The sequence below is a fragment of the Merops nubicus genome, unplaced genomic scaffold (assembly GCF_000691845.1).
Source record: "Merops nubicus isolate BGI_N331 unplaced genomic scaffold, ASM69184v1 scaffold26957, whole genome shotgun sequence".
Lineage (NCBI taxonomy): Eukaryota > Metazoa > Chordata > Aves > Coraciiformes > Meropidae > Merops > Merops nubicus.
The window spans coordinates 3,566-14,801 of record NW_008620007.1 but is presented as its reverse complement, the minus strand read 5'-3'; the positions used below and the strand labels follow the sequence as shown (position 1 = coordinate 14,801).

Below are 11,236 nucleotides of genomic sequence, written 5' to 3'. Positions count from 1 at the left end.
ATTTTTTTTTTTTCATTTAACCCCCAATAGGTTTGGTTTTTTTTTTTTTTTTTCAAAGTCTCTCCCTCTCTCTGGGGGTGGGGGGTGTGAGTCCATAGTTCTGTTCCGTGTGGGTCCTGCCCTGAACCCCTTTTTACACGGAACCAGAACATCCAAGAATGGTGGCTTCCTAACATATTTTTGTAAATAAACTATAAGAGAAACTTTGTAAGTGACCTTTAGTGGCAGAACAGAAATCTTAACTATTAGGGTGGAGTAAATGATCCTGAGGCTTTAATTATAGCCAAGTCTTTAGTATAAAGGACAAAATGACTGATATGAACTGCACAATTAAAATACATATTCTGTTACTTGTGGTGTTACTTCATAAAAACAAACCTACATTCAATTTGAATGAGCTGATGGGCATTCTGTTAACTTTCCTGAAGTTAGTTACATACTTGGAGCAGCAGTCATTGTCTGAGATATAGTACACATTTAAGAGCCACTTACATTCCTTACTCCAGTACCAGAAACATAATTCTGATTTTAATTGGGCGGTTATCTTGCTTCCCATTTTTTTGCCATTTCTTTGTGAACAGTTCACTTTCTTTAATAATCAGTCCATAGAAACTCAGTATCCTTGTCCATGTGCTTACTTCATTTTTTAGAATTCTGTACTGTTGAGCTCTAAACTCTTTACAACTCAAGTCTGACTTCTTTCAGAATCAGACTGTAATTAATCTGATGCTATTAGGACACTTGTGGAATAGTCTGTAAATAAATATTTTTGGGGAACTTAGTGTGTTGTATTAGTTTTCTTTTCTTGTGTGAAGGCCTCGGCTGCGACAAATACCAAGTCTCTTCTAGTTGCATGCATCTCTGACAGTTCTTGTTATCTGCAGCTGACTACACAGTTCAACTTCCTCTGCTTGTATGTGCTACCCTCTTAGTTTATTATTCTCACAGTTTTGCAGCCCTTCTTAATCATAAACATCTTGTTGGAGAAGCAGTGCTGCAGCCTATGGAAAATACACATACCTTTTTAAATCATTCATGATTTCACAAATCTAGGGAGCAGGTTGTGATGAGAAGAAAGCACTGGCTGAATTTAGTTGCTGATACTGCAGCATTGTAAAGATGAAAAAACTTACCTTGGTGTAACCTATGCACTGAAAGTAGAGAGTAGGGCTTCATTTGAAGGTTTGCTTAACTTAATTACAAGCATCAGACTAAAATCTGATGTTTCTGTTACGTCAGATAGTGCTCTGCTACAACTTTACTGCTGCTTCTGTAATTTTTTTGAGTAGCCACTGTTGGGAGAGAGCGTTACACCATTTCACTGTTTTGTATTTTGTCTTGACCAGCATTTGTGTTCAGTTTGGACAGTACATCATCTCATCTGAACTTGAAAGTTGAAGACACCTACGTTGAATGGGATCCTACTGGAGGCAAAGGCCAAGAAAAAATAAAAGGGAAGGAAAATAAAAGCAGGTAAGAACTCTGTTTTGTAAATGTTTGTTTTCTGGGATGTCTTATCTGGCAGCTCAGGGAAGAGGGTAGAGAGGAATTAAAGCACTTGAGGACAATGTGATGCCAAAATAAATTTCAGAAGTCTTTCTCCTGGAGAAAGTTTTATTTTTATTTTGCTTCCCCTGTCACACAGATGCGGCGGCTATTTATGGAAGCTAGAAATGCATCTTTATGACTAAATGGGATTTAATTATTTTTAGAACACTTTCGCTAATTATTCAAACTACTGAAATAACTTGTAGATATGGTGGGTTGACCTTGGCTAGCCACCAGTGTCCATCATACTGCTTTATCACTTCCCCCCCTCAGCTGGTCTGTGGGAGAGAAAGTATGATAGCAGCTTTATGGGTTGAGGTAAGGACAGAGAGATCACTTCACAATTACTGTTATGGGCAAACCAGACTTGAGCTGTGGAAATTTATTGTATTGCCAATCAAAAGTCAGAGTACGATAATGAGAAATAAGAACAAACTTTAAATTACCTACCACCCCACCACTCCCTTTTTCCCAGGCTCCACTCCCAAGTTCTCGAAGTCCTCTCCCTGGGCAGTGCAGAGGGATGGGGAATGGAGGCTGGAGTGAGTTCATTGCGCATTCTCTGCTGCTCCTTCCTTCTCTCGCTCTTCCTCTGCTCTAGCATAGGGTCGCTTCCATGGGAGACAGTCTTTCACAAACTGCTCCCGCATGGGCCCTTCCCACAGGCTGCTTTCCTTCACAAACTGCTCCAGCATGGGTCTTTTCCATGGAATGCAGTCGTTCAGGTACACACTGCTCCAGTGTGGGTCCCACACAGGGTGACAGGTCCCGCCATCAAACCTGCTCCACCATGGACTTCTTTCTCCATGGGTCCATAGGTACTGCCAGCAGCCTACTCCAGCATAGGCTCTCCATGGGCTGTAGCTTCCTTCAGGGCACACCCAACCTGCTGTGCTGTGGCATCTTCCATGTGCTGCAGAGGGACCTCTCTTAGCTGCTCTTGTGCAGCAGCTTTTACCATTTCTTAAATATGTTATCACAGAGGCGTTATCACAGAGGCACTACCACAGTCACCAACTGTTTCAGCTTCAGCCAGTGATGGGTCTGTCTTGGAGCTGCCTGGCGCTGGCTCTGTCTGACATGGGGCAGCTTCTGGCATCTCCTCAGAGAATCCACTCCTGCAGCCCCCCTGCTACCAAAACCTTGCCACGTAAACCCAATACAGTAGATAAGGTAAATGTCAGCAAGCAACTGTTGTAATTCTATATTTAGTAGTGTTGCAGGTCAGTATTAGTGAACAGACAGCTTTTCTACTACAAAAAGTAAGGTAAGACCTGGCTGCATTGTCCTTTTGAAAAAGCTAAGCTGACATAACATTGGTGCTACAGGTGGTGTTTGAATTTGTGTTCTCATATACCTTACTGGTGAGGAAAAAGTACCAGCAAAATAAATCAGGTAGCAAAAGAAAATGGGTAGTGGAGTATGACTCTTGTAAAAGTGGCAGCCCTGAACTTATTCACCAACTGTTTTCATCTAGGAGAACTACTTTAAGTAATTTCACCAGAATTCTTGGTAGATTGCTGAATGTTAGCCACCTAGAGGTGTGCTATTCAGAATCAGTGAATAAATGTGGTTGGAAGAACATTACTGAATCAGCCTGCTCTGGCTGAGTGTTGAATATATCCCAGGATGAAGGACGTGTTAGCTCAGTCGGCCTCTGTTCCAGGCCAGCTCCATGTGAGGGGAGGAATACCCTGATACCTGACTGGAATGTCCTGTGGTGCGATGCATGCCGGCTGCCTCTCAGCTGTCGCTGTGCACCCCTGTGAAAAAAGCCTGCCTGGATTGTCTCGGTTCCTGCAGGTTACCTTGTTACAGACACCACTTGGGTCTTGCCTCCTGAGGTGAACCCAACTGCCTTCCTGGGTTCCAGTCCCTTAAATGTGGTGTTGTCCTTCCACTGGACTTGCTGTGTTATGTCAGCATGTAGTCCCGAGGCAGGCAGACGCAGGACTCCATGCTCAGTCCTGAGCGTGGGAACAGGAGGAGCAGCAGCCGGCCGTGGCCTCCTAGTTGCTGTCCTGATACTGCAGCCTAGAATGCCGTTGGGCACCTCTGCCACAGGGCACAGTGCAGTATGGTGTCCACTGTTGTCCTCCTGTTGTCCACCTGTTTTTCTGCAGAATTGCTTTTCCCTCAGTTGTCCCCCAGTCTGTCCTATTGTGTGAGGCTCTTGTCTGAAGAGCAGCAGTATCCATAGATGTGAGCCTGGTGGTCAGCTGGTTCTGTACACAGCTTGTGACCTGCTACCTAATCTGCATCTCATCTCTTGAGTTCTGGGGATGCTGTGTGGGAACAGGTCAAACGTCTTGCTACAGTCAAGATGCAAGCCGTGTCCATTGCTCTTGGCTTCTCCGTAGAGCTGCCCACTTCTTCCTAAATGACAATTAATTGACTTTCAGTGTGGTGCTTTTTGGCATAAAGAGCATTGTTTGAGATAATTCATGAACAAATAGCTTTCCTATAGGTATATACTGCCAGAAGCATGGTAGAATAAGTTTTAGTAGCACCTTAAAAAGGCAGTTAACTTACTGTAGCAATAGAACAGTTATTTAATGACTACTTATTTCTGTCAACAGTGGCCAGAATCCTCTTCTGAAGAGCAATAGAAGGTGATAATATATCTCTCACTCCTAGGATCTAGCAGCTAGTTTTGTTGGGAGACCATGCTGCTTTGCCTGATGTAGTGAGAAATAAATCTAATAGCCTTTATCAAGTAACAGTGTACTTTTAAAATTATTTCGAAGCTTAATTGGGATTCATCGAGGTTTTGAATGTATTTTTCCAGTGATGGGAAAACAGCCTTCCTGGAAGGATGTGTCCTAGTCTGTGGGAGACCTGATTTGCCATGGTTGGAAAAGCATTATGTATTCTACTATTGATATAAAGATCCCTCTTATTTACAGATACACTGAGACTAACTTAGCATTCTGATGTGTGGTGACACACTTGATTTTTTTTTTTTTTTAAATGCAGTAAAGAGTTCATTTCTGGGAACTATAAAATAATTATTTTTAGTTCTTATTTTTGAAGTGTAAAACTTTGACTATGAACTTGTGCTATAGGCATTACTAGACAATGGAGGAAAAAAAGTAAGCATTCTTACATTTTCTAATGGCATGTGTAAAAAGATTCATGGCTGTTCAAATTGTGGAGCCAACTGTTCAAATGTGAGAGCCTCTTTTTTGGTACGTAAAGGCAGCCAAACTATTCTCCTATTCCTTGTGCCAATTGCAGTTTTTAGTGTGAATTTTTTAAATTATTTTTCTAATAGAACTCCTGTTTGAGAAACTACTTCTCCCATTTTTTGCTCTCTTGCTTTTTTTTCCACTGGTTTATAAGTGGCAGAACCAAAACAAATGCCCAGATGCTTAATTTCTTTTAGTCATCACTCCTCTGTATTTATCTATAAGGTGCCTATATCTTTGGCTTGAGATCAGCAGTTAAGAAAAGTTTGTGTAGGCCAGACAAGCTCTTGAAGCTCTAGAGCGTTGATAGCTCTGCTACACAGAGCATATAAATTTCTGCTAAACTAAGTTTAAAAACGTATTGGAGACACCAGTACTTGCTCCGCAGAATCTGGGAGTCTTACACCTTGCTCTGTCTTTGTAGTTGTCCATGAAGAACTTCTCTAGTTCTGGCCTTTGCTTTTGTAGAAATACATGTTCATGTGTTCACCTTTGCATCTCAGTCTGACCATTTCTAGAAGATTTAGATGAGCTTTGATTCTTGCAAGAGGCTTTTGTTCCCTGTTAAGTGCATCTGTGCAATGGTGTCCTCATTAGAGGGAAAATTTGAAGCTAGTTCCAGGGTTGATGGAAAAAGTTGCAGTATAACTGTTTTAAACATCAAATGTGCAGCTTTCAAGGGTTGGAAAGAAACAATGGCAATAAAATGCTTAATCATCTGTTAACATTTATCAAACAAGAAAAAAGGTCTCTGGATAACTTCTGATAGCCCTCCTTGACATTTCTTCTCCAAAAGAGAATACATACTGCTTTGGAATGAAACGGATAAGAAAACTGAGACTAACGGCATTGCTGTAGGCAGCAGTCCTAACCATAAGATGAGAATATCTGGTCACTGAGTAGTGGAAAAAATGTTATCCGTTAGCATACTAGATAATGAAGACTGTGCTGTATTGGAAAGTGGGCACTAAACTGACTCTCTGCTGTAAAATTTCCTGCCTTTCCCTCTTGGAAAGGATACCTTAAGCACTGGGGATAAAAAAAAAAACCAAAAAACAACAAAACTGTTTTCTCAAACTTTTATGCCGAATACTTCATGTCATTGTCTGAACTGTTAAAGGCTGTTAGATTTTGAGTGGACAAAGCACATGCCGTGGCCATTTACAGGAGCCGTGAACAACAATGATGTTGAGTACCTTTTAACGTCTTCCATACATTAAGAAAATACCTGCATTTTTCTTAATGGTGACTCTCTAAATGGCCACATTGCTTTCTGCATAACTCGTTTAAACTGAATCTAATGGGAAAGTTTCAGCAGCTTTGGAGTGAATGATCTCTAATGCATTTGAAGCAGGATGGAATCTGCAAAGCGTGATGATTCCCCCCTAAAATTATGCTTTAATTCTTGGCTTTGCTTTTTTTTTTCCATGCTGTCACTTGTTACCTTTTTCTTGGGTAAGTAAACTGATGTGGTGCATCTGCACAGTATACACTTAACCCCTTCATGTAACTCGTGCAAGCAGTTTAGGAACTTAGCTGTCTTTGATCAGGACTGGAAAATTTATATACAAAATGGTTATACTAAAGTAGACAACCTTTTCATCAGTGGTTGCTTGTGGACTTCTGTAACTGGAGTAAAGTAAATTTAGTCCTAAAGACGAACCAGAGATTCTAGCATATTTATCTTGACAGCTTAGCACTATGCAGCTTTTGATTCCCATATGGCTTCATTTTAATGAAGGTATGAGGAAAAAGGGACATTTTCTAACACTTTATGAAGTAGTATTTGAGAACAATTCCAGAAAACTTGAAATCAATGTTGAATGAATCAGAAAGGAAACAAGCTAAACCTCACTGTATTAGTGGACATTTAAGTAACAGTGAGCTTTGCCAAACTGTAGCTGAAGGAAAATTTGGAGAGAAAACTCCTTTCTGTCTGGTAACTCTTCTAAGGCTAATGTATGATAGACTACAGAGGATGAGGATTTTACAATTACTTTTCACGTGTGTATTTCAGAGACTTATTTTGTAATTTCTAACTTTTTGTCAATGAAATTGAACTGTAAACTGCATAGCTATTTCTGAGAAGTTAAAATTCTTTGTTACTGACTGTCTTTAAAAAAATAACCAGTCATGATTCCCTGGTTACTGAGGTTTACTACTCACTGTAATTTGCAAATTGCCTTCATTTTGTTTAATGGTTAAATTGCTAGGAATAACTTTTGAGGGCCTAACTGAAGTAAAAGGAAATATCTGAAAGCCTTATTAGGTTAAAATTTGTCTTTTATGCAACTGATCACTCATTAAATTTTCTCCAGAGCACAGTGTGCCTTCATTTTTGCCATTGCTTCCTAAGAATGCTTTTGAAAAGTATGATTAGGAAAACAAAGCCTTTCTTGATTGGGATTACACTCTTCAATTTTATAATGACTTCTGAGGAGTTGCTGTGTTCTCAGCACCATCTGTTGTTACACAATTATTTTTTTCTGTAGTTTTTTATACAGTTAATATAATCAAATAAACCCTCCACCCTTCAAGATACTTTTGATGTTGTTGTTTTGGTTTTTTTTTGAGAGTTATGGTGCATTAAACTCTGGAAGTCTCACTTCATCTTATTTTAATACAGATTTGATTTGTTTAGATTCGACACTCCTGAGGTTTACATCATCTTCAGTGTGTGTATTTTGAAGCAAAATTAGCACTATTTTATTCCTTCATTAGTCCTTGGGTTATACTTTTTCCTGGGATTTCAGTCATTGCTTGTACAAGCCATACACGTGCTGAAAAAAAAAAATTTACTTTTAACACAACTGATGTTGTTTTGCCATTCACTGGTAGTTAAATTCCAGTGAAAATTAGGCATTTTTGGGATTGAATATCAGGACTGTATTTATACTTACCTGATTGTTGTAACTAATCTGCAAACTTATTAGAAATCTTATGCAGAAAAACACAAACATGAATTCTTGAAGGTTCTGCGTAGTACAGGCGCTCATTCAAACCATGTGCCACACATCTGCCTTTTTCCCTCCTGTTTCTTTTTTCAGCTGCCTCTGCACTTGGTTGTTACAGTGTCTTGTATTTTTTCTGGCTGTCCTCTCTTCCTTGTCAGTTCTTTTTGACCATGCATATTGTTAGAGGCGTTAAGTTGCTGAGCTTGTGTTGTTTCAATAGCTTAAGTTTATTGCATCCTAACCGACTTGTGAAAACTTGTTTGGGTGGGCATTTCTGTAATGGTGTCCAGATCTTGAACGGTTCATTTCTTCTTTAGAAGTGGTGCACCATCTCCAAAGAGGACTTCTGTTAGCACAAGATCTTCAGCAAGGGGTAGCAGAGATCATTTTACTGGTGAATCGTACACAGTCTTGGGTAAGGTGAACTTCTTACTTACGTTAGAGGTGTAATACTGTGGAAGGGCAGATGAAGAATTTGAGGGGAAATCTGTGATTGTTGAAGGCTGCGTGCTTGATGCTGTCCTGCACAGAGGTAGTTGTGCCTATGTAACACCAGAATTTTGTGCTACAGCAAATGTCTTCAGGTCTGTTGAAGCTCTTTATTGCAAAGACCTTAGGAACTGACATTCACTACTATTAAATGTGAATTGATGTTAAATGTATCTTGTCTCAGTGAGTGTAGGTAAAAACTGTCTTGTTCTATTTTATATTGCTACTTTTGTGTACATCAGCTTTTTTGTTCCTTATATATAGTTCAGATTTTTGTATTTCAAATCTTTCTCCTGAAAGCAAAACAGAAGACACCACTGCTGCCTGTAAGGAAGCAAGCATTGTAAGATAACAATTATAGCAACTAAATTGTTGTGTGTTTTGTTTTGTTTTGGTAGGAGACACTGCTGTTGAAAGTGGACAGCATTACTGGGAGGTCAGAGCCCAGAAGGACTGCAAATCCTACAGCGTGGGAGTAACATATAGGAACCTGGGGAAATTTGACCAGCTGGGAAAGACTAATTCAAGTTGGTGCATCCATATCAACAACTGGCTGCAAACCACGTTTTCAGCAAAACATAATAATAAAACCAAGACCCTAGATATACCTGTTCCAGACAGAATAGGAGTATACTGCGACTTCGATGGAGGTAAATTACAATCGTACAAGATTGAGCTAAAAATGTAATTTGCTATCCATGTCAAGTGGAAGCATCACAAGGCTAAAGTAGTATGTTACATCCAAATTGATTTAGTCTCTTATAAAAATAAGGACCAGGACTGTTTCTGTAATAGTGCTTGTAATGTCAGATGACCTGGCTTCATCTGTGTGACAGAGCTACTGACTGAGAATTTTTCAGTCATGTGGACTGTATTCAGTGTGCTCTGGAAACCTTTCCCTAGAAAAGAACATATTTTACAAAAAGTTATGCAGGAATAACATTTAAACATTTCAACTTGTTTTCTGCCTCTTAGGCCAGCTTGCATTTTATAATGCAAACTCAAAGGAGCTGTTACACACCTTCAGAACGAAGTTTACCCAGCCATTGCTACCTGGCTTCATGGTCAGTATCTATACAATTTTGTTCGGTTTCTAGCACTGAATTCAGTTTAGTCAAGACTTTTTAAAGAAAGAAACTCTGCGCACTGGTTTTGGCTGACTAACAATTTTTTGTTTAACTGTTCTCTTTTTGGTTTCCTGTGGCCCTTATAATAGCACTTCAGTAGGCAAACTCTGCACCTCTATGTCTCAGCTATGGAAATAAGTGACCACATTTTTATAGAGTGCATTAATAGGACATTCTTGCAGCTGATGAGCCTGCTACAATAATTGATCTAAACTTGTGCAGGTTGGAGGCCAAGATGCTGCAGGCTGTCAGAGCAGGTGTCCAGAGACAGAGCAACACCAGATGCTTCCCTCTGAGATACAAGACTACAGCTTTCAAATCTTTAAAAGCTCAGTGAGACTTTCTTGCTGGTTATTTCACTGCTCTGCATAACTTTTTAGTGGCTCTAAAGCCAATCAGTGAAAACTTACTGGAATGCTAAAGACTCAAACCTTGCAAAAAATGTACAGGGAAAGGATTACTGTGTACTGTTTTTCCTTTAACGATTTAAGTAATTTCTTTAGCTAAATTTGGAGGCCTCAGCTGTGTTAAAAGTGCCATCAAATGCACCATACTTTGGGAGCAGGGTACGGGGCCTGGGAAAACAGGAATCTGGAGGATTCTAGTGTGCTAATTCATACCACACAACGCAGCTGCTGAGGCACTGGTCTCTAACCTTTAGTAATTCAGCCCATAGAAAATAAAGCTCAGTAATCTTAAAGTGTGATTAGGCCAATTAATAAGTTACTCTTTTTTTTGACATGGAACAGGTATGGAAAAGAACTAACTTGCCCAGGCAGTCTTGTATCTAGCATTTCCAAATACCTGATTTTTCTCTTATATCAAACAAATTTCCTTTCATGGTTTCTACTTTTGCCTAGATGTACTGGCAATAGCAGTTGAGACTGTAGAAACATCTAGGGATGGTGATTCAGCCACTTCCCTGGGCAAACTGTTCCAGTGTTTGATCACTCTTTCAGTGAAGAAATTTTTCCTAATACACAACCTAAACCTCCCCTGGTGCAACTTGAGGCCATTCCCTCTTGTTCTATCACTTAGCACTTGGCAGAAGACACCGATGCCCACCTTTCTACAACCTCCTTTCAGGAAGCTGCATAGTGAGATCTCCCTTCAGCCTCCTTTTCTTCAGACTAAATAGCCCCAGTTCCCTCAGCTGCTCCTCAGAAAACTTGTACTTTGTTTACATGCACCTAATTCTGCCATTTCATATTAAAATGAAGCCCTGCTCTCAGGCACTGGAGCACTGAGGGTGTTTCTTTTCCATTGTCACTCCAAGTACTTGCTGCCAGCACACTGGTCTTCAAAGAAGTTTCCCTACTGGGAGCAAGTGTTTTAGTATTAGGTCTGAGGCTTGGTTATAGACTTAGTCATACAGCATAGGATGTGAAACATCTTAAACTTTATGGTCTTAACAGTTTTTGTGTAATGAGAATGTTTCACAGAGTGCTGTGACTAGAGAGCAAGGGAGAAGACACATGCAGCTGCAGGGTAAGTTTAGTGTTAGTTCCCGAGTCGGGTAGGAGAAGAGAAACGTAGATGGTTCATAATGTTTGGAATATTGATTTTTATGTTTTCTCCCTTAGATCTGGTGTGGTGGGCTCACAGTGAGTACTGGATTGCAGGTGCCAAGTGCTGTGAAAACACTCCAGAAAAGTGAAAATGGATTGAGTGGTTCAACAAGCAGCCTAAACAATATTGCCTAGTAATGTCTGTTAAACACTTACATTGCTGAAAGGGTTTGGTTTTTTGTTTTTGTTTTTTTTTGTTTGTTTGTTTTCTGTGTAGCTGCTACTCACAGAAGCTTGTGAGCATTGGATTAAACTGGGTTTGCTATCTACTGCTGTTTAAGCCGTGGGTACTGACAGTGCAAAGGTTTGGGGCTAAAGTGTTAGGAACATACTGTGAATCCAGACAGAAATGTCAGACAGGA

At 40.0% G+C, this 11,236-nt stretch overlaps 1 protein-coding gene across 1 annotated transcript in view; it reads left to right on the top strand.

Moving 5' to 3' along the window:
- The window catches only part of FSD1L (fibronectin type III and SPRY domain containing 1-like), a 27,312-nt gene extending 16,303 nt beyond the window's left edge, over positions 1–11,009 (top strand). The window contains exons 9-14 of the mRNA XM_008943998.1: positions 1,347–1,473; positions 4,128–4,160; positions 8,008–8,105; positions 8,578–8,829; positions 9,155–9,243; positions 10,890–11,009. Of these exons, the coding sequence (XP_008942246.1) occupies positions 1,347–1,473; positions 4,128–4,160; positions 8,008–8,105; positions 8,578–8,829; positions 9,155–9,243; positions 10,890–11,009 (719 nt within the window). The remainder of the gene's footprint in view (positions 1–1,346; positions 1,474–4,127; positions 4,161–8,007; positions 8,106–8,577; positions 8,830–9,154; positions 9,244–10,889) is intronic.
- Positions 11,010–11,236: the final 227 nt, after the last annotated feature.